The sequence below is a fragment of the Giraffa tippelskirchi genome, chromosome 6 (genome assembly GCF_054371585.1).
Source record: "Giraffa tippelskirchi isolate mGirTip1 chromosome 6, T2T-mGirTip1v1.2.pri, whole genome shotgun sequence".
Taxonomy (NCBI): Eukaryota; Metazoa; Chordata; class Mammalia; order Artiodactyla; family Giraffidae; genus Giraffa; species Giraffa tippelskirchi.
Genome location: NC_137280.1, coordinates 113589915 through 113612085, shown reverse-complemented (window position 1 = coordinate 113612085; position 22171 = coordinate 113589915). Strand labels below are relative to the sequence as shown.

Below are 22171 nucleotides of genomic sequence, written 5' to 3'. Positions count from 1 at the left end.
TGTGGGACCTAGTTCTCTGACCAGGTATTGAACCCAGGTCCCCGCCTTTGGGAGTGTGGAGTCTTAACCACTGGACCACCAGGGAAATTTTTTATTCAGCAAAATGATTTTGAGGTTCACTTGTATTTTTGCCTGTGTCCTTTTTATTGCTGAGTAATACTCTGTTGTATGAATAAATCATGATTTATTTATTCATCTATTGATGGACATTTGGGTCATCTCGTGGGCTTCCCTGGTGGCTCAGAAGGTAAAGTGTTTGCCTGCAATGTGGGAGACCCAGGTTCGATCCCTGGGTTGGGAAGATCCCCTGGAGAAGGAAATGGCAACTCACTCCAGTACTCTTGCCTGGAAAATTCCATGGACGGATGAGCCTGGTAAGCTGCAGTCCATGGAATCGCAAAGAGTTGCACGCAACTGAACAACTTCACTTCTTAGTGCTTGACATTGTGTGAAAAGGTTCTGTGAACATTACTGTACAAGTCTTTGTGTGGTGATATGTTTTTGTTTCTATTGAGTAAATAGTAGTAAGCAGAATGACTGGCCTGTATAGCAGTACACATTTAAAGAAACTGCCAGTTTTCCAAAGTGGCTTATAACATTTTACATTTCCATTGGCAGTGTATGAGAGATCTATGTATTCCTCATTCCTGCCCACATTAGTGTTTTCAGTATTTTTAATTGAAACCATTATAATGGATGTGTAGTGTCATTGTGGATTTAATTTCTATTTTGATAACTAATGATGCGGAGCATCTTTTTCTGTTTGTTTTGCTTATTGGCTATTAGTACATTTGCTCTTGTGTCCATATCTTGCTCATTTTAAAAATTGGTTTGTCTTTTTATTATTGCATTATGAGAGTTATTTGGGCTTCCCTGGTGACTCCAGTTGATAAAGAATCCGCCTGCAGTGCAGGAGACCTCCTGTAATGCAGGAGACCTGGGTTTGATCCCTGGGTTGGGAAAATACCCTGGAGAAGGAAATGGCAACCCACTCCAGTATTCTTGCCTGAGAAATCCCATGTACAAGGGCCTGGTGAGCTACACTTAATGGGGTTGCAAGGTTGGACTCTACTTACAACTAAACCATCACCACCATAAGAGTTCTTCATATATTGTGACTATGAGTCTTTTGCAAGATATATGCATTGCAAATATTTTCTCCTATTTTATGACTTGTCTTTTTGTTTTCTTATTGGTGTCTTTTTAAGAACATAAGTTTTAAGTTTCACTGAAGCCTAGTTTGTCAGTTTTTTAAAATTCTGTGTCTTTTACTCTTTGTATCCTGAGAAATCTTTGTTACTCAGGTCACAAAAATTTTACCTTAAAAAAAGTTTATATCCATGCTAATAACTTTATTTTTCACAATCCATAATATATGTATATTTATTTGTCCATTATATGTGTGCTAATACTCATAGGTATGTTAGAAGGCATGCACACACAAAAAAACCCCAAAACGTGAAAAGGTGAAATAGTCAAAGAACCTGAATAATACAAAGTAAACATAATTCTTAAACACAAAAACACTAGGAGACTGGTTATGCATGTCAATTTAAATCTTCGGGTTGTTTCTGATAATGAAGGGGTTTAGCTAGATCATTGGTAGTTCTAAACTCTTGGATTTTGAGCTCCTCTGAGAGTTGGATGAAAGCTATAAGAATTTTTCCCAGGGAGCATACAAAAACAAGACAGTTTTGTACACAGTTTCAGGAGATTATGAATCCCTTGAAGCCTAACTGTAGGTCCTTTAAAGGCTTGTGGATTGACAGGTTAAGAACCCTTAGTCAGCAGTTCTTTAAGTATTTATCTAAGATTTATCTCTTTAATTTGCCAGATTCCATTATACTTTTACCTCAGATACCTTAGCTGTTTCTTTCTTGGTCTCCAAAGAGATTTGTTTTGTTTTTCTTTGGGTAATTTTCATTATGGCAGTAACAGACCTAAGTCTAAAAGGAGGGATAGAGTGGGTGGTTAAAACTGAAAACTTTAGTGATTTTAGTAATTTATATTAGAATATGGCACTGTTTCCCACTCTAGTACTCTTGCCTGGAAAATCCCATGGATGGAGGAGGCTGGTAGGCTGCAGTCCATGAAATCGCTAGGAGTCGGACACGACTGAGCGACTTCACTGTCACTTCACTTTCACGCATTGGAGAAGGAAATGGCAACCCACTCCAGTGTTCTTGCCTGGAGAAATCCCAGGGACGGCGGAGCCTGGTGGGCTACCGTCTATGGGGTCGCACAGAGTGGGACACGACTGAAGCGACTTAGCAGCAGCAGCATGGCACCGTTTATACAAAGTTTTGTGTTGTGTGTGTTTTTTTAAATATCTGTTACAGTTTGGTGTTTGACGAACTGCTCCCACAATTGCAGGATTATCATTAAAATTAATTAAAATTAATTCATTTTACTTTAGGAAGTAAAAATATGTCTAATTTGTCTAAACGTTTGTCTAATAGTGTTATAGGTTAAATCCTTCCACATATTCATGTTTGATGTATTTTTTTCCTTGCAAATTGACAGTTCATGTCTTGTTATCTAATGGGATGTTAGTATTTTGTGTCAGTTTTTACTTTTTTAATATAATCAATAGCTTTTTTCATGTATGCTATAAATATTTCTCTAATTTTGTTGTTATTATATGTATTTAAATATATATAGACTCAAAAGTTTAGGTGGCAGGTGCCTGGGCTGGTCCCTAGCTGAGCCGCCACCCAGCTGGCTGGTCTCTGAGGCAGCTGCTGGGGTGGGGGGTGGGGGTGCCCAGCGAGTGGCCTTTCGCCATGTACACCTTCGTGGTGCACGATGAGAACAGCAGCGTCTATGCCAACGAGGTGTTCCGGCTGCTGCTCGCCACCGGCCTTTGGAAGCGGCTGCGGCGGGACAACCCCAGGTTCAACCTGATGCTGGGAGAACGGAACTGGCTGCCCTTCGGGAGACTGGATCGTGAGCCTAGGCTGATGCAGTTGGTGAATTACTACAGGGGGCCAACAAACTGTGTCGCAAAGCATCTTTAGTGAAGCTCATCAAAACCAGCCCAGAACAGGCTGAGTCCTGCACATGGTTCCCCGAGTCCTATGTGATTTATCCAGCCAACCTCAAGACCCCAGTTGCTCCAGCTCAGAATGGAATCCATCCACTGCTCCATAGTTCAAGGACAGATGACAAAGAATTTTTCCTGACTTAATGTAACAGAAAGAAAGAGGAGGGAGAGGGCAACGCTTGGATTGCAAAGTCATCAGCTGGAGCCAAAAGTGAAGGAAGGCATCCTCATCTCTTCAGGGGCTACAGAACTCTTGGATTTCATAGACAACCAAGGCCAGGTGCACATGATCCAGAAATACCTGGAGCGCCTGCTGTTCCTGGAGCCTGGTCATCACGAGTTTGACACCTGAAGCTGGGTCTTGGTGGACCATCAGTTTAATATCTACCTCTATAGAGAGGGTGTCCTGGAGACTGCTTCAGAACGGTATCAGGTGGATAGTTTCCAAGATAAAACCAGCCACTTGACCAATAACTGCATTCAAAAGGAGTACTCAGAGAACTATGGGAAGTATGAAGAAGGGGAACGGAATGTTCTTTGAGGAGTTCAATCAGTACCTAACAAGTGCTTTGAACATCACTCTGGAAAGTAGTATCTTACTACAAATCAAAGGTATAATAGAGTTACCTAATCCTATCTCTTTTGGTTAAATGTGTCTTGATGGAGCTTTGGGAGTTTGTGCCTTTCAAGGAATTGTTCCATTTCAGTTGTCGAGTTTAAGGACAAAAATTATTTGTTATATCCCTTTATTATCGTTGTAGTATCTATATGATCTGTAGTGATGAAGCTTTTTAAAATCCTTATGCTTAATCCTTCAATTACCTTATATTGGTAATTTATATCTTCTTTCTCACTTGGGTAGATTGGTTAGAGGCTTATCATTTTATTAATCTCTTCTAAAAGTCAGCTTTTGGCTTTATAAATTTTCTCTGTCATTTTTGTTTTCAATTTCTTCATGTTCTTTATTATTTTTATTCTGCTTTTGAGGGGCTTGCTTTTCTTTTCTTTTTCTAGATTCCTTAAAGTATAAGGTCAGGTCACTGATTTGAGATATTTAGTTTTTTTAAAAAAATATAAGCATTTAATGCCATCAGCTTTCCTATAAGAACTCCTTAGCTACATCCCACAGATTTTGCTTTTGTGTTTTTGTTTTCATTTTATTAAAATACTTTCTAGTTTCCTTTGTGGAAAAAAAAAGTTTATATGTAGCTTAAATTATTAGAGAAATGTAAATCAGAACCACGATGAGGTATTACTTCATATCGATCAGAATGACTAGCGAAAAGTCTACACATAACAAATGCTGGAGAGGGTGTGGAGAAAAAGGAACCCTCCTACACTGTTGGTGGGAGTGTAAATTGGTGCAGCCACTATGGAAAACAGTATGGAAGTTCCTTAAATAAAAGTAGGGCTGCCATATGAGCCAGTAACCCCACTCTTAGGCATATATCCAGAAAAGATGAAAACTCTTAATTTGAGAAGATACAGATACCCTAGTGTTCATAACAGCACTATTTACAATAGCCAAGACATGGAAACAACCCAGGTGCCAATCTGGTTGGTTGGTTTAAGAAGATGTGCTTGTGGAGGAGTGGGAGCTGGGGGAGGGGGTGCGCATGTATGTGTGTATATGTGTCTGTGTATAAATAAAATGGAGTATTACCCATAAGAATAAATGAAATAATGTCATTTTCAGCAACATGAATGAGTTAGAGATTATCATACTAAGTGAAGTCAGATAAAGACAAAATATTATATAATAACACATATGTGAAGTCTAGAAAATAATACAAGTGAATCTATATATAAAACAGAAACAGACTCACAGACAGTAAACAAACTTGTGGTTACCAAAGGGAAAGGATAAATTAGGGGTAGGGGATTAACAGATATAAACTGCTATATATAAAATAGAGAAGCAGCAAAGATTTACTGTATATCACAGGGAACAACAATATTTGATATCTTGTAATAACCTGTAAGGGAAAATAATCTGAAAAAATAACTGAATCACTTTGCTGACAGTATTGTAGATCATCTATACTGCAGTAAAAAATATATGTGTAGTTTAATATTTTCATCATTCTGTGTGATATCTATTTCTTCAAGACTTAAGTCATTTAAAAATAAACATTAAGAATAGAAAAGAAATTTGTGTTAAGCTTCTATTCTTATGATAGGGAATGATATTATGAGTGACTAGACTGGAAGAGTTTGAGTGTGTCCTTTATTACTATCCTCCCTTACTACTCAGCTTGTCCAGATGTTTTTTGACAATGAGATGTTACATTTCTCTTAGGAGTAATTGAATGATTAAACAATTTGAGAAGTTTGTAACACAGTTAACGTTCTTTTTAAATCAGTATTTAAGTCACTGAGTTTCTGCTTTGGTTATAATAGAAAATCATCTGGAAAGTTTTTTTTTTTTTTTTAATTTAGGTAGATTTCATAGAACGTAAAATCCAGCAGTCATCTTTTTAAAGTGTATAATTTAATGACTTTTTGTACATTAAAAATGTTGTGCAACTATCACTATGTTCCTTTTTTTTAGATTTATTTATTATTTTTGGCTTTGCTAGGTCTTTGTTGCTGTGTGCGGGCTTTCTCTAGTTGTGGCAAGCAGGGGTTATTCTTCATGGTGGTCCGCGGTTTTCTCATTGTGGTGGCTTCTTTTGCAGTAGAGCATGTGCTCTAGGTGCATGGGCTCAGTAGTTGTGGCTTGCAGGCTCTAGAGCACTGGTTCAGTAGTTGTGCACAGGCTTAGCTGCCCTAGAACGTGTGGAATCTTCCCAGGCCAGGGATTGAAACTGTGTCCCCTGCATGGGTGGGCGCATTCCCTGGACTACCAGGGAAGTCCACCACTTTCTAATTCTAAACATTTTCATCACCCCAAAAAGAAACCCAAAGCCATTAGGTACTCTGTATTTCTCTCTCCTCAAACCTCAAGTTATCTTAATCTGCTTTCTGTCTCTGTAGATTTGTCCATTTAGGATGTTTCATATAGACAGAATCATACAATATGTAGGCTTTTGTGTCTGGCTGGAGAAGGCAATGGCACCCCACTCCAGTACTCTTGCCTGGAGAATCCCATGGATAGAGGAGCCTGGTGGGCTGCAGTCCATGGGGTCGCTAAGAGTTGGACACGACTGAGCGACTTCACTTTCACTTTTCACTTTCATGCATTGGAGAAGGAAATGGCAACCCACTCCAGTGTTCTTGCCTGGAGAATCCCAGGGACGGGGGAGCCTGGTGGGCTGCTGTCTGTGGGGTCGCACAGAGTCGGACACAACTGAAGCGACTTAGCAGCAGCAGCAGCTTTCATTTAATGTGTTTTTAAGGTTTATCCGTTTTGTAGCATGTATTAGTACTTTGTTTCTTTTTAAGGCTGACCAACGTTCCATTGTATGGATGGATGTACCACATTTTGTGTATCCATTCATCATTTGGGTTATTTCTATTTTTGGCTATTATGATTAATGATGTTAAGAACATTTAAGTGCAAGTCTTTGTTTGAATACTTGTTTTTAACTTTCTTGGATGTTTACTTGGGAGTAGAATTACTAGACGTATTTTAATTTTTTGAAAAATTGCCAAGCTGTTTTCCACAGCAGCTGCAGAATTTTATATTCACACTCTGAATGAATGAAAGTTTTAATTTCTCTGCATCCTTGCCAACATTTGCTGTTTTCTCTAAGAAAAAACGCAACTTTATTGAGATATAATTCACTTACCATATAATCCATCCACTTAAAGTATACAATTGAAATTAAAAAACAGAACTGCTGTATGATTCAGCAGTTTTACCTCTGAGGATTTACCCAAAGAAAACAAAACATTGACTTGAAAAGATATGTGTCTTGCCTGGGAAATCCCATGGACACAGAAGCCTAGCAGGCTACATGAGGTCGCAAAGAATTAGACACGACTGAGCAACTACACAACAACAACAAAAATGAATGTTCTATGGATTGAATGTACCATAGTTTCTGTTAACTGCTCACTAGTTGAGTGGCATCTTGATTGTTTCCAGTTTGGGACTATTGCAGATAGAGCTGCTGTGAGCATTTCTAAGTGGGTTTTTGTATAAACTTTCGTTTTCATGTCTCTGGAATAAATACCCAGGAGTGTGAAAAAAAAAAAGAAAAGATATATGCATACTAGTGTTAATTGCAGCATTATTAACAAAAAACCAAGATATGGATATAAACCCTTTTTTTTTTTGAACTCATAACATTTTCACATTTACTTTAGTTTCTGAATATGAATGACTTAAAAAACAGCACACAGAGTTGTCTATTCACAAATTTTAAACATTGATATGATTAGTTAGTATAGAAGTCCTATAAGGCAATATTTCATCCAAGATTTTCTTATGTGTGTTTTCCCATCAGTAAAATGATATTTAATCCATATGAGAATAATGATTATAATGGCATTACATACATATTCATCACTCAGTAACACAAAAATCTATTTCTACTCATAAAGATTACTCAGTTTAATTGTTGTGTATTACCAATTGATGACAGACACACTGATTATATTCCATGCAAGTAGAAATTTAAAAATTAATTTTTTCAAAATGAAAGAGAAAGTCTTCAAATATTACAGTTATATCTGATGAAGAAATTTTTATTTTATTTTTTTACCATATAACTATCTTTTATTTAATTTTCAATTTAGAAATCATCGTGAGTATTCCAGTTTTCCACTGTATGTTTTAGTACAGTATAATTATTACAAACAAAAGATTATGTGTAATATGCATGTAAGTTATAAAACACTATATTATATTGTATGAACACTCATGTACATGCTCCTCAGTTCAAGAACCACATGGTATCAATAGCTTATACATGCCTATAGGACCTCTGGATGGAAACCCTTTTTCTATTGAGTTGCAAGAGTTCTTTATACTGTATATAATTTCTTTATTACATAGATGCTTTACAGATATTTTTCTCATTCTTTATTTTTTTTTAAACTTGCCTTAATATTGTGGTTTGGAGCACAGAGGTTTTTAATAAGATGAAGCCCTGTTTATTTATTTTTTCTTTCGTTGCTTATGTTTTTGATAACATATTTAACAAACTCACCTATCCAGGATTACAAAGCTTTATGCTTATGTTCTGCCTTAGAATTTTATAGATTTTGCTCTTTCATTCAGGTCTTTGATCTGTTTCATGCAATTCTTTATTATGTGAGGTAGAGGGCCAATTTCATTCTTTTTGCATTTGGATATCTAGTTGTCAGAGTACCATTTATTGGAAAGACTTATACTTTGTCCATTGAATTATATTGGTACTTTTGTTGAAAACAATTGACAGTAAATGTGTGGATGTTTTCTGAACTCCCTGGTCTTATTTTTATTCTTGTGCCAGTGCCACACTATCTTGATAATATAGCTTTGTAGTAAGTTTTGGAATTGATATGTGAGAGTCCTTCAGCTTTGTTCCTTTTTTTCAAAATTGTTTTGGCTGTTCTGGGACCTCTGGTTTCCCTCTGTCTTGCATTTCCTCTGTGAATTTTAGGATCAACTTGTCTATGTCAACAAAAAAACCAGTAGGAATTTTATTATGAATTGTGTTGTATCTGTAGAGCAATTTGGGGAATATTGCTGTCTTAACAGTGTCAAGTCTTCTAATTCATGAACATGGGATGTCTTTGCATTTATCTTTTATATCTTCCAGCAACATTTTATAGTTTTTGGTTGCAAGCCTTGCACTTTTGTTAAATTTTGTTAAGAATTTTTTTATATTTGATGCTATTAAAATCGAATTTGAAATTTTAATTTTTGCATTATTTATTGCTTATAGATAGCTGTTTAGTTGATTTCTGTATATTGACCTTGTATCCAACAACCTTACTGAACTTGTTCATTAGTTGTAATGGTTTTTTAGTGGAATTCTTAGTGTGTTTTTTTTTTTTTTAATTCAAGATCATATCATCTACAAAAGGCAATAGTTTTACTTCTTCCTTTCCCATTTGGATTTTTTATTTCTTCTTATTCCATAATCGACCTGTTTAGAACCTATAGTATAATGTTCAATAGAAATGATGAATGCAGACATGCTTGTTTTATTCCTATCCTAAAAGGAAAGCATTCAGTCTTTTACCTTTAAGTATGATTATTTGCAGTGGATTTTTTTAAAAGATGTCCTTTATTGGGTTGAGGCATTGATACTAAAAAAAAAAAGCTTTTAGATGAATAATAATATGCTGTCAGAGAGCCAGTTATTTAAGTTAATGTTTAAGGAACTATGATAAACTATTATATTATTCCTATTGAAATGTCACTAAAAAATGAGATTTTTATATGTATTTTTTCTTTACAGAAAAAATACAAATTTTAATTAGTAGAAGAGTTCAGAAATCCAATTTTACTTCTGTTACATAGATATCTTTTTCTTTTATATGACGAAATGATAAATAGCATCTAGAAAACTTATACTTTAAGTAAATTATTTTTCCTTCTGCTGCTGCTAAGTTGCTTCAGTCGTGTCCGACTCTGTGCGACCCCATAGACGGCAGCCCACCAGGCTCCTCTGTCCCTGGGATTCTCCAGGCAAGAACACTGGAGTGGGTTGCCATTTCCTTCTCCTGTGCATGCATGCATGCTAAGTCACTTCAGTCATGTCCGATTCTGTGCGACCCTGTGGACAGCAGCCCACCAGGTTCCTCTGTCCACAGGATTCTCTAGGCAAGAATACTGGAGTGAGTTGCCATTTCCTTCTCCAATTTTTTTTTCCTTCTATTTCAGACAAAAGGATGCCACGGAGAAAGAAAAAAGTTAAAGAAGCCTCTGAAGCTCAGAACCTGGAGAAGAAAGATGTAGAAAGTTCCAGTTCTGTCAATGTGAAGAAGCGTAGACTTGAGGATGCATACATTGTGATATCTGATAGTGATGGAGAGGTCAGTATTCTAAAGAATAGAGCTCTAGGTCTCAAACTAAGCCTCGTTATCTGTGACTGGTTTGTTTGTGAGACTGAACTTTAATGACATCTTGCCAGACTATGCAGCTTTTACTCAGCTTCGTAAATGGAATTAAGAATTACTTAGAAGAAAGTAGTCATACAGTTTGGCTGAGGATGGATCATAGTTCCTCAGTTTTATAATGTATTAACTGAAGGTGATATTTTAAAACCATTTGAATAAATCAAATGTGAAAATTTTCATATGTCTGTAAAGTGAGAGAAAGACAGCTTTTTAAGTCTCTAGATATACTCTGTCCAGTGTGGTAGCAACTAGCCACCTGTAGCTATTTAAATTTAAATTAATTAAAATTAAATAAAAGGAAAAATCAGTTCCTCTTGGACTAGTCACATCTAGTGTCTGCTGTGTTAGTGCAAGTATAGAACATTTCCCTTCATTATAGAAAGCTTTGTTGGACAGTGCTGTAATAGATTTTAAATCTTTCCCTTGATCTGTGTTTCCATTTGTTTATTGGAGATTTCTGCCTGTTTGTAGGTCACATCCAGTAAGGCAGTGAAGTAAGTCACTGTTTTTTCATCTAAGTTTACCTCTCACTCTTCTTTATCTTCTATCTCATTTGATGGTAGAACCACTCATTTGCCTCAGGTTATAAAGCTCAAAATTGTCTCTGACTCTTCCTTTTAAATCGAATTGCTTTTGTGACTGACTTCTTTTACTTGACATATGCTTTCAAGGTTCATCCATATTGTAGCATATAACAGTACTTAATCCCTTTTACAAAATTTTTATGTATTTATTTATTTTTGGCTGAGCTGGGTCTTTGTTGCTGCACACGGGCTTTCTCTAGTTGACGTGAGCAGGGGCTACTTTCTAGTTGTGGTGCAGAGCTTCTTATTGTGGTACTTTCTCTTGCTGCAGAACACAGGCTCTAGGGCATGCAGGCTCAGTAGTTGTGGGGCAGGGGCTTAGTTGCTCTACTGCATGTGAAATCTTCCCAGATCAAGGAATGAACCTGTGTCCCCTGTGATAGCAGGCCGATTCTCAACCTCTGGACTACCAGGGAAGTCCTCTTCATGCCTTTTTTCCCCTACAGTGACTGCACCATTTTACACTCCCATCAGCAATATACTGTGATTCCAGTTTCTCTACATTCTTGCTAACTCTTGTTATTTTTAAATGTTTAATTTTTATATCACCCTAGTGGGTGTGTAGTGGTTTCTCATTGTGGTTTTGACTTGCGTTTCCCTAATTGCTAATGAACTTGAGCGTCTTTTTTGTACTTGTTAGCCATTTGTATAGCTTCTTTGAAGAAATGTCTGTTCAAGTTCTCTGTCCATTTATATATTGCAGTTTTTCTTTTTGTTGTTGAGTGGTAAGTTTTCTTTTTATATTTTGCATATTAAACCTCTTATCAGATACATTATTTGCAAATATATTCTACCATTCTAGATGTCTTTTCACTTTCTTGATAACGTTCTTTGATGCACTACAGTTTTAAATTTTGATGAAGTCCAAGTTACCTGTTTTTTCTCTCTTTGGTTATTTAATGCTTTTGGTGTTGTATCTAAAGAATTATTGCCAAATCTAAAGTCTGAAGTTGATCCCTAAGAGTTTTCTAATTTTAGCTCTTACAGTTTGGTCTTTGTTCCATTTTGAAATAATTTTTGTGTATGGTATGAGATGGCATGTGTGTGTGTAGTGGTAAAATATACATAACATAATTTAGGATTTTAACCATTTTTAGGTTATATATATTCACATTGTTGTTGAATGGTGAAAGTCGCTCAGTTGTGTCCGACTCTTTGCGACCCTATTGACTCTACAGTCCATGTAATTCTCCAGGCCAGAATACCAGAGTGGGTAGCCTGGGGATCTTCCAAACCCAGGTCTTCTGCATTGCAAGCAGATTCTTTACCAACTGAGCTATCACAGAAGCCCTAAACATGTTTCTGCCTGTTTTCGAACGGGGAACCTTTTGTGTATGAGGTGAATGTGGTAACTGCTACACTACAGAAATGCCCATTGAATTGTAGGGGTTCTTTATATATTGTGGACAATTAGCCTCTTGTCAGATATATGATTTGCACATATTTTCTCCTATTCCATAGGTTGCCTTTGTACTCTGTTGATAGTCTTTTTAGGCAGAGTAGTTTTAAATTAGTCCAGTTTATCTGGTTTTTGTACTACTGCTTGTGCTTTGGTGTCATATCCAAAAAGTCATTGCCAAATCTTCCATGTCATGAAGCTTTTCCCCTGTATTTTCTCCTGTGTGTGCTCGGTCATGTCCAACTCTTTGTGACTCCATGTACTATAGCTGCCAGGCTCTGGGCTGTCTGTGGAATTTTTCAGGCAAGAATATTGGAGTGGGTTCCCATTTCCTTCCCCATGTTTTCTTCTAAGAGTTTTTAAATTTTAAGTGTTATATTTAGGTCTTTGATCGATTTTGTGTTATTAGCTTTCGTGTATGGTATAAGATAGGGATCTGACTTCTTTTTTGCTTGTGCATATCCAGTTTTTTCAGCACCATTTGTTGGTATTTTAACTTTTAACCTAGGTATTTGTTTATATTTTATTTGGATTTCTTGTAGGTAGCACACGGTTTGAGGTTTCTAATTTTATACAGTCTGAGAATCTCTTTTTTAAATTGATGTGTTTAGATTATTTATATGTAATAAAGTTACTGAGGTACTTTAAAAGGTACCATCCAACTGATTGTTTTTGCATTGGTTGTTTGTTTTCTTCCCATTCTTGTTGATTTAATTTTATTTTTGCATTATGTAGAAATTGCTTTGTTGAATAAATTAAATCTATAGAGAAAGATATACCCAAGTTATCTTGCTTCTCCATTCTATACACCCTATTCTACATCCCTTACTCCACTGATAACCAATTTTATTAATTTTTTTATTCTTACAACATTGCTTTAAAGCAAAAATAAGCCCATTCATGTTTTTTCTCTCTCTCTCTCTAAATATTTATTTATTTGGCAGTACCGCATCTTAGTTGTGGCACATGGGATTTTCGATCTTTGTTGTGACTTGAGAGATCTAGCTTCCTGACCAGGGATCAAACCCAGGCCCCTTGTACTGGGAGCACAGAGTCTTAGCCACTGGACTCCAGGGAAGTCCCCATTCATGTTTTCTTAATTCTGCTGCTTTTTATATGAAATGTTGCATATCTATTTGCATCTTGTTCTTTTCTCAGAACAGTGTATCTTATAGGTTATTCCTTTCATTTTCTCATTGTTTTCTTGTATTTCTTTAGTGGCTCTTTCAGATTTTTATTTGAATCTGTTTTCCTTTGGAGGCTTTTTTGTTTTTTTTAAAGGAAACCCTCTTGCATTGTTGGTGGGAATGTAAATAGATACAGCTACTATGGAGAACAGTGTGGCACATTCCAGATCAGCAGCAGCATGCAGATTCTTAGTTTGGGCATGTGGAATCTAGTTCCCCCACCAGGGATCGAACCTGGGCCCCCTGCATTGGGAGCTCAGAGTCTTAGCCCCTGGATCACCGGGGAAGTCCCCATTTTTCTTTTTTGAGATGGTTTTCTCTATTTTCAGTTTGGGTTTTATCAAGTTTCAATTTATTTGTTCCTTTTCTTGTTGGTTTATGGTTTGAGTTTTCTGATTCTAAGCTTTTCTTAATCTGTAGATGATTCTTTAAAGTTTGTTTGGGATGTGTTAATTTCCTTTTCTGAGTTGATGATTAGAAGAGAATATTCATAAACTTAAATGTTTTTATTTACATTTTCTGTTTCTGTTTTATAGTTGCTTTGTTTGAAATTCCTTTTTTTATTCTTGTATTTACTGGACAAAAGCTTCCCTTTTGTCTTTTTAGTGTACTTCGTTTTAGTTTCTTTCATGGATATTGTTGATATTCAAAGAGAGGTTGGCATGTTTATTTTTTTTCTTTAGTACCTGTCATTTTTTTCCTCCTTTCTTTTTCTTTTATGAAATCTGAGGGGTACCATCTCTTCCTTGTATATCTCCCTCTTTTCCATTGGTAGTATATCTTTGAGGTTGCCACTTTTGTTCCTCTCACTTTCAAGCCCTTTAAAATGTAGCTGATTATGTGAAATACCACGTCTTGGACCAATGTTTGGTCTTAGTGTCAGACATTCTAATTTTGAAGGTGGTTTTGTCTGTGTTCTTAAGTTTTTCATGTCTTTTTCTTAATTTTCATATAGTTTCTTAAGCCTTCTGTTTCTTTGTTCTGTTTACTCATAGACTTGCAATAGCACTGGGAACTCTTAGAATTTGCTATTTCTCTGCTCATTGGTTATTTGAATTCTGTGGTATGTTTTGTCTCCTAGTAAAGTTGAAGGCATTGGTCATAGGTGGTGGTATTTCTGGTCCTTATTGCATGCTAAGTCACTTCTGCTGCTGCTGCTGCTGCTAAGTCGCTTCAGTCGTGTCCGACTCTGTGTGACCCCATTGACGGCAGCCCACCAGGCTCCGCCATCCCTGGGATTCTCCAGGCAAGAATACTGGAGTCGGTTGCCATTTCCTTCTCCAGTGCATGAAAGGGAAAAGTGAAAGTGAAGTTGCTCAGTCGTGTCCAACTCTTAGCGACCACATGGACTGTAGCCTACCAGGCTCCTCTGTCCATGGGATTTTCCAGGCAAGAGTACTGGAGTGGGGTGCCATTGCCTTCTCCACTTCAGTCGTGTCCAACTCTTTGTAACCTCATGGATTGTAGTCCATCAGGCTCCTCTGTCCATGGGATTCTCCAGGCAAGAATACTGGAGTGGGTTGCCATTTCCTCCTCCAGGGAATCTTCCTGACCCAGGGATGGAACCCAGGTCTCCTGTGGCTCCTGCATTGGCAAGGCAGGTTCTTTACCACTAGTGCCACTTGGGAAGCCCTATTGGTTTTGTGGTTTTTCTGGGAGGATATATGGAGAGAGTCAATTTAGGTAGGTGGCTCAGTGGTAAAGAATCTAGTACAGGAGATGCAGGGTAGATTCCTGGGTTAGGAAGATCTTCTGGAGGAGGAAATGACAACCCACTCCAGTATTCTTGCCTGGAAAATCTCAGAGACAGAGGAGCCTGGCTGGCTACAGTCCACAGAGTCACAAAGAGTCAGACACAGTTAAGTGACTGAGCACGCACACACAATTACTGTTATCTTCTAGACCTTTCATTTTCAGCCATTCTGGATCACTTTGTTATAACCCAGTCTCTTATATATATAGCGTTGAGTTTAATTTTTTGTTATATTAATTTTATTTCTTTTTCTATATTCTTTGATTTTTGACTGCTTTTGGCATATATTTTGGTATATCTTTTTTTAGAGTTTATATAAATGCTTTTCATAGCTCCTTCCTTTTTTTCTAAATTTAGCTTTTTGTAGTCTGGTTTGTCAGTTGTAAATAGTATCCTTTGACTTTCACTTATAGTGCATGCAATAGAAAATGAAGTTATTTTACTTTCCATTTCTGATTTCTCTCATTTATTAGATGTGTCATTTCTGCATATAATATTTACACGTTTTCTTCTATTCTTATCTCTACTTTTGTTTTAGTTTTAGTTCTAAAATTAATATGTTAAATATTTACTATCAATTCTTTTGCCAGGTTTTTCTAATCATTTTTTAGTTGAATAGTGCTTGATTTTTACTAGATTTGTCAAGTAGGCCTTTTGTGACTATATTATTTCCTAAGTTGTTATGTTTTTGATACTGTTTTTCTATAGTCTTAATATCTGAAAGACTGCTTGATGGGGTCCAACATCCTTGCTTTAAAATTTTCTTTTTTCCCTTGAGTTTCTTTAAAATGCTGCCTTCTTGATTTTTGCTTTGTATGTTATGTTTGATAAGTCTGATTTATTTTCCTTCTTTTGGTAAGTGACCAGTCCTTTTTGTTAGTCTGAATGCTAAGAATTTTTCTTTAGGGTGAGATAGGTTTATTACGTGTATGTGTTAGGAAACTGATTGGTCAGAGTGAACTTTCAATATGTCAGTTCAGTTCAATTGCTCCATCATGTCTGACTCTTTGAGACCCCATGGACTGTAGCACGCCAAGCTTCCCTCTCCATCACCGACTCCCGGAGCTTGCTCAAACTCATGTCCATTGAGTTGGTGATGCCATTTAACCATCTCATCCTCTGCCTTTTTTCCCTTGTAAATTTTATTTATTATAATCTTAATGTTAGTTTGTTTCATTGTTTTGTTTTCTTCTTCAGAGATCCCAGTTATATATTTATGGGATCACCTTTGCCTGTATTCTTTTTTTTTTTTTTTCATTTTTAATGACATTTATTGTTTTTATCTTAATTTTATAAGCAATTACCTGTTGATTGTGGACAGTTGGAAACACGTAAAAGCCTAAACTAAAAAATGACAACCACACACGATCCCCACCTTGTAGAGATAACCACCATTAGCATTTTGATGCATTTTCTCCCAACACACACACACACACTGTAATTGAAGTATAGTTTACCTACAACACTATATTAGTTCCAGGTGCACAAAATAGTGATTTGCATCCATTTTATCCAATCTGTGGTACTTGTTCCCTCACAATAAATTTTTTATGAAATATTTTCATTTTTACCATTGGTATAGATTAAAAAAGATACCTGTATAAACCTATATAATTGTTGTGAATTGCATTTCCATATACTTACAAGCTCTTTGGGTATGTTTTTCTATGAAGTGTCTTAACATATTTTTTGCCTATGGGAGGACGCTTTGTGTTGATTTGCAAGAGCTCTTTATATATAAGGAAAATTAGCCCTTTATCTGATAAATATGTTGCATACTTTTCCTTGGTTGTTCTTTTGCTTTTTAAAGTACTGATTTAAAAGAAGTGAGTATGCACTGGGCATAAACTTTATTACTGACTTTAAAACATTGAATCGAGCTTTCTCTGAACTTGGGTGCATACTTGCTGGTATTTTACAGTTTTTATATGAGCTTGAATATGACATAATTATATCTGTATATTACAGTTTTTTATTTTTATTGGTTCTGAATCTACATTTTTCTTTTTCTACCATAAAGAGCTTTTTCTGATGTTTTCTTTGAACATTTACAAAAAATGTTACAAAACATTTACAAACATTTACAAAAACACTGATTCTTTAGAGGTTTAGTGGCCTCTATTAGCTGTAGAGGAGGGTAGGAAGAATACTACTTTTAATGGCAATCAACCTGATCATGTTTCTTGTTTTGCAACAGGAGCCAAAGGAAGAAAATGGATTGCAGAAAACGAAGGCAAAACAGTCAAATAGAGCAAAGTGTTTGGCTAAAAGAAAAATTTCACGTATGTTTTCATTTTTGTATTGAGAATGGTTTGGAAGTTTCAACAATCATAGAATTGACACTAGTTTCTTCATTAAGAAGAGGTTTCTCTGAATAAGAATGTGTGTGCTTCTTGTTAATTCTGGATTCCATTAAAATTTGTGGGGATCACAATTACCTAGAGTGTATACAATTGATTATTAAAGGCAGCATGTTGAAATTAAGAATGTGCCCTTTCAGAGTTAGGCACACTTGCTTTTGAACCCTTGCTTCCACTTACTATGTGGACTTTAGGCAAGCCACTACAGCCTGCTGCTGTTACGTTATCAATAAAATGAAGATAACACATAGAAAATCACTTAGTGGCTCTAATAATGGTGTTACTGTTTTGATCACTAACATTCTGTGTGCCTCCTTTACTCTCAGCACTTTATTCTGGTCATCAGATGTGTAAGGTTTTTTTTTTTTCTCCCCTACACCAAGCAGTTCTCCGACTCTTTGGACACTGGGTACCCTACGGTTTATGGAAATATGACACTGTCAGATCTCACAAGCTAAAGGCTTAGTTCTGGGGGACTTCCCCTTCTTTTAGAGGACAATTACAAGTCCAGGTTGTTACCTGGGCTTGTGACTGACTGGCTATAAATCAGAGGTTCCTGTGACCCCTTTTTTGTGTTCAATTAATTTGCCAAAATGGCTCTCAGAATTTAGGGAAACAGTTAACTTATTAGATGACTGGTTTATTATAAAGGATATAACTCAGTAACAGCCAGATTGACTTCCCTGGTGGCTCAGACTGTAAAGCGTCTGCCTACAATGCGGGAGACTCGCGTTCAATCCCTGTGTCGAGAAGATCTCCTGGAGAAGGAAATGGCAACCCACTCCAGTATTCTTGCCTGGAAAATCCTATGGATGGAGGAGCCTGGTAGGCTACAGTCCATGGGGTGCAACGAGTCGGACATGACTGAGCAACTTCACTTTGACATTTATTCTAAAGGATATAACTCAGTAACAGCCAGATTGAAGATACAGGGCAAGATATAGGAGACCTTGGACCTTCTTGACCTACCCAGGTATGTCACCTCAGTCTCTGTACATGTTCACCAACCTGGAGGCTCACCAAACATTATAATTCAGGTATTTTATGAAGACTTCATTATACAGGTATGATTGATTAAATCATTGTTCATTGGTGATTGGTCCAACTTCCAACCAACTGCTCTTCCTTCCCTGGAGATTGGGGAGTTGGAATAAAAGTTCTAATCCTCTAGTAGCTTGGTTGGTTCCCCTGGCAACCAGCCCCCATCCTTAGGGGCTTTCCAAAAGTAAGTTCATTAATAGAATCCCTGGTGTTCCTGAAAGGGAATTGTTATGAATAACAAAAGATACCTTTATTGCTCTTTTCTTTTTTTTTTTTTTAATAAATTTATTAATTTTAGTTGGGGGCTAATTACTTTACAATATTGTAGTAGTTTTTGCCATACATTGACATGAATCAGCCATGGGTTTACATGTGTTCCCCTTCCTGGACCCCCCTCCCACCTCCCTCCCCATCCCATCCCTCTGGGTCATCCCATTGCCCCAGCCCTGAGCATTTGTCTCATGCATCGAACATGGAATGGTGTTCTGTTTCACATATGATAATGTACATGTTTCAATGCTATTCTCCCAGAACGTCCCACCCTCACCTTCTCCCTCTGAGTCCATAAGACTGTTCTATGCATCTGTGTCTCTTATTCTGTCTCACATATAGGGTTATCATTACCATTTTTCAAATTCCATATATATGCATTAGTATACTGTATTGATGTTTTTCTTTCTGGCTTACTTCACTCTGTATTATGGGCTCCAGTTTCATCCATCTCAATAGAACCGATTCAGATGTATTTTTTTAATGGCTGAGTAATATTCCATTGTGTATATGTACCACAGCTTCCTTATCCATTCGTCTGCTGATGGACATCTAGGTTGCTTCCATGTCCTGGCTATTGTAAACAGTGCTGCGATGAACATTGGGGTACACGCGTCTCTTTCAATTCTGGTTTCCTCAGTGTGTATGCCCAACAGTGGGATTGCTGGGTCATATGGCAGTTCTATTCCCAGTTTTTTAAGGAATCTCCGTACTGTTCTCCATAGTGGCTGTACTAGTTTGCATTCCCACCAACAGTGTAAGAGGGTTCCCGTTTCTCCACACCCTCTCCAGCATTTATTGCTTGTAGACTTTTGGATAGCAGCCATTCTGACTGGTGTGAAGTGGTACCTCATTGTGGTTTTGATTTGCATTTCTCTCATAATGAATGATGTTGAGCATCTTTTCATGTGTTTGTTAGCCATCTGTATGTCTTCTTTGGAGAAATGTCTGTTTAGTTCTTTGGCCCATTTTTTGATTGGGTCGTTTATTTTTCTGGAATTGAGCTGCAGGAGTTGCTTGTATATTTTTGAGATTAATTGTCTGTTGCTTTGTTTGCTATTATTTTCTCCCATTCTGAAGGCTGTCTTTTCACCTTGCTTATAGTTTCCTTTGTTGTGCAAAAGCTTTTAATTTTAATTAGGTCCCATTTGTTTATTTTTGCTTTTATTTCCAATATTCTGGGAGGTGGGTCATGGAGGATCCTGCTGTGATTTATGTAGGAGAGTGTTTTGCCTATGTTTTCCTCTAGGAGTTTTATAGTTTCTGGTCTTACGTTTAGATCTTTAATCCATTTTGAGTTTATTTTTGTGTATGGTGTTAGGAAGTGTTCTAGTTTCATTCTTTTACAAGTGCTCTTTTCATTTAGGAAATTCCAGTTGTTAGGAGCTGTTAGGAGTTGTTAGGAAATTCCAGGATTATTAGGAGCTCTGTGTCAGGGGCCAAGATTCAGGGGCCAATAAATTATATATTATTATAAATCACAATATCACAAAAAATACTTATTGGAAGTTTTTTCTCTTCTGACTTTGTTAATTGTGAAGTTATTTAATAATGACAGTATTTTTGCATTTTAATATCATGTGTGATGTTTAAGTATTTCAGTGAACTTGTTAAAATGTATGTTAACTAGCTGAAATTATTACAAAACATTGAAGATGAAGCAGAATTTTTTTCACTATTAATTTGAATTTAGGTGATTTAAAGTATAATTCTCAGCCTTATAAAATTAACCATAATTGTTGTTGTTGCTAAATCATTGTGGTACATCTAGAGGTGGCTGTCACTATGATCTCCATGAGGCAGCAGTGAGCAGTGGCATGAAGTAAGATCTTCATTCCCTGCCCAGGAATTGAACCTGAGCAACGTGGATGAAAACCAGGAATCAAGACCAGCAAAGGCTAGAGGCTATTTTGTTTCCTGGATCTTTGCCCCCAGTGAAAGATGCATTTATCACGGAGACAAAAACTGTAAATGCAGGTATATATCACGGAGACAAAAACTGTAAATGCAGGTATAAAGTTTATTATTAGAGACATAGCATAAGAACAAGTGGGAGAGCACACAGAGAAACAGTTTGTTTAGTTAAGACAGAAACAAGGCAGAGATGCACCTGGAGAGAAGGGCTGTGGGCGTCCCCCGTAGTGAGGAGCACAGAAAAGAGGCTGTTAAGTCATTTATATAGGACAGTTCTTCCTAGTCTTCTTTAGCCAATTATCTGGTTTCTTTTTCCACACCTGACCTGTCCTAACCCTCCCCTGGGTGTGCACAGACCTTTCAGTTAAGATGGATCCCACTGAAAAGGCTTATGGAAGGGGGTGGCAAGGCTTACTCTGGTCTGGCATCCCCTGCCCTTTTGACCCCATGAAGGATTTTTGTGTATGCATAGTGTCTCCTTTGCTCTAAGGATGGGGGAGTGTGTGACCTCTTAATCTTTTAACAGGCTTTAGTCCCACTCTTTCCCTGCCCTAAAACTGCCCAGTGTCCAGTTATTTACCCTGTTCTTGTTTTTTTTTTTTTTTAATATTTTGCAAGTATTTATTTATTTACTTAGTTGCAGCATGTGGGATCTAGTTCCCTGACCAGGGATGGAACCTGGGCCCCCCTGCATTGGAAGCAAGGAGATTTGGCCACTGGACCACCAGGGAAGGCCCTCTTGTTGGTTTTTATATTGAGGTATAGATCTTGAAATATAGACAGAGGTCCAGTCATAAATATGTAGTCCCTGAGCCCATTTGTCTCTTACTTCAGGAAATGTAAACAGGGGCTACTAATGAATGACCAGCCCTAGAAGGTATGAACAGTAGGCCAGGTGTAGATAGCTGACCTGGGGCCCATCTATCTCCTGCCTCAACTATGATTGTGTATTAGTCATTCAGTTGTGTCTGACACTTTGTGATCCCATGGACTGTAGCCCACCAGGCTCCTCTGTCCATGGGATTCTCCAGGCAGGAATACTGGAGTGGATTGCCATGCCTTTCTCCAGGGGATCTTGCTGACCCAGGGTCAAATGCAGGTCTCTTAAATCTGCCTTGACAGGTGGTTCTTTACCACTAGTGCTACCTAGTAGTTCAGACAGTAAAGAAGCTTTATGTGTAGTAGGTTTTAAAGTCAGGTAGCATCAGTCCTCCTGCTTTATTCCTTTCCTTCAATATTGTGTTGACTATTCTAGATTTTTGCCCTTTCCATATAAACTTTTACTTTTTTCATTTTGAACGCCTTAATTTATATTAGTCAATAAAATATGTAAAGATTTAAGTGGACAGACAATTCCCGTCATCTTAATAAAGGCACTGTTTCCTTTGGAAAAGAAATTAGATTGAAGTGGTTATTATTACTTTTTATCTGAGCCTGAATAAAAGATTAATTTCTGACAAAGGTGTGAGAGAGGTTTCCACATACACAAAAAGGACTGTTATAAGGGAGACGAGAAAATGCACATTTTTTCCTGAGATGATTTGGAGAGCAGAACTAGGACACAGACCATTCTTTCTTGGTTTCAAGAAAGAATTGTCGACTAGCTGAGCTGTGCAAAGATAGG

General features: G+C 37.1%; 1 protein-coding gene and 1 pseudogene across 17 annotated transcripts in view; both read left to right on the top strand.

Moving 5' to 3' along the window:
- The window catches only part of UIMC1 (ubiquitin interaction motif containing 1), a 131040-nt gene that overhangs the window by 22474 nt on the left and 86395 nt on the right, over positions 1 to 22171 (top strand). For 12 of the 17 annotated variants that reach the window (XM_081501939.1, XM_081501936.1, XM_081501924.1 and 9 more), the window contains exons 2-3: positions 9804 to 9955; positions 17160 to 17244. In XM_081501939.1, the coding sequence (XP_081358065.1) occupies positions 9948 to 9955; positions 17160 to 17244 (93 nt within the window). In that variant the 5' untranslated portion in view covers positions 9804 to 9947. Of the gene's footprint in view, positions 1 to 9803; positions 9960 to 17159; positions 17245 to 22171 lie in introns of all 17 variants that reach the window. The other 5 variants (XM_081501934.1, XM_081501930.1, XM_081501933.1 and 2 more) reach the window with 1 other exon arrangement.
- On the top strand, positions 2784 to 3693 carry LOC145510879 (tubulin--tyrosine ligase pseudogene; annotated as a pseudogene).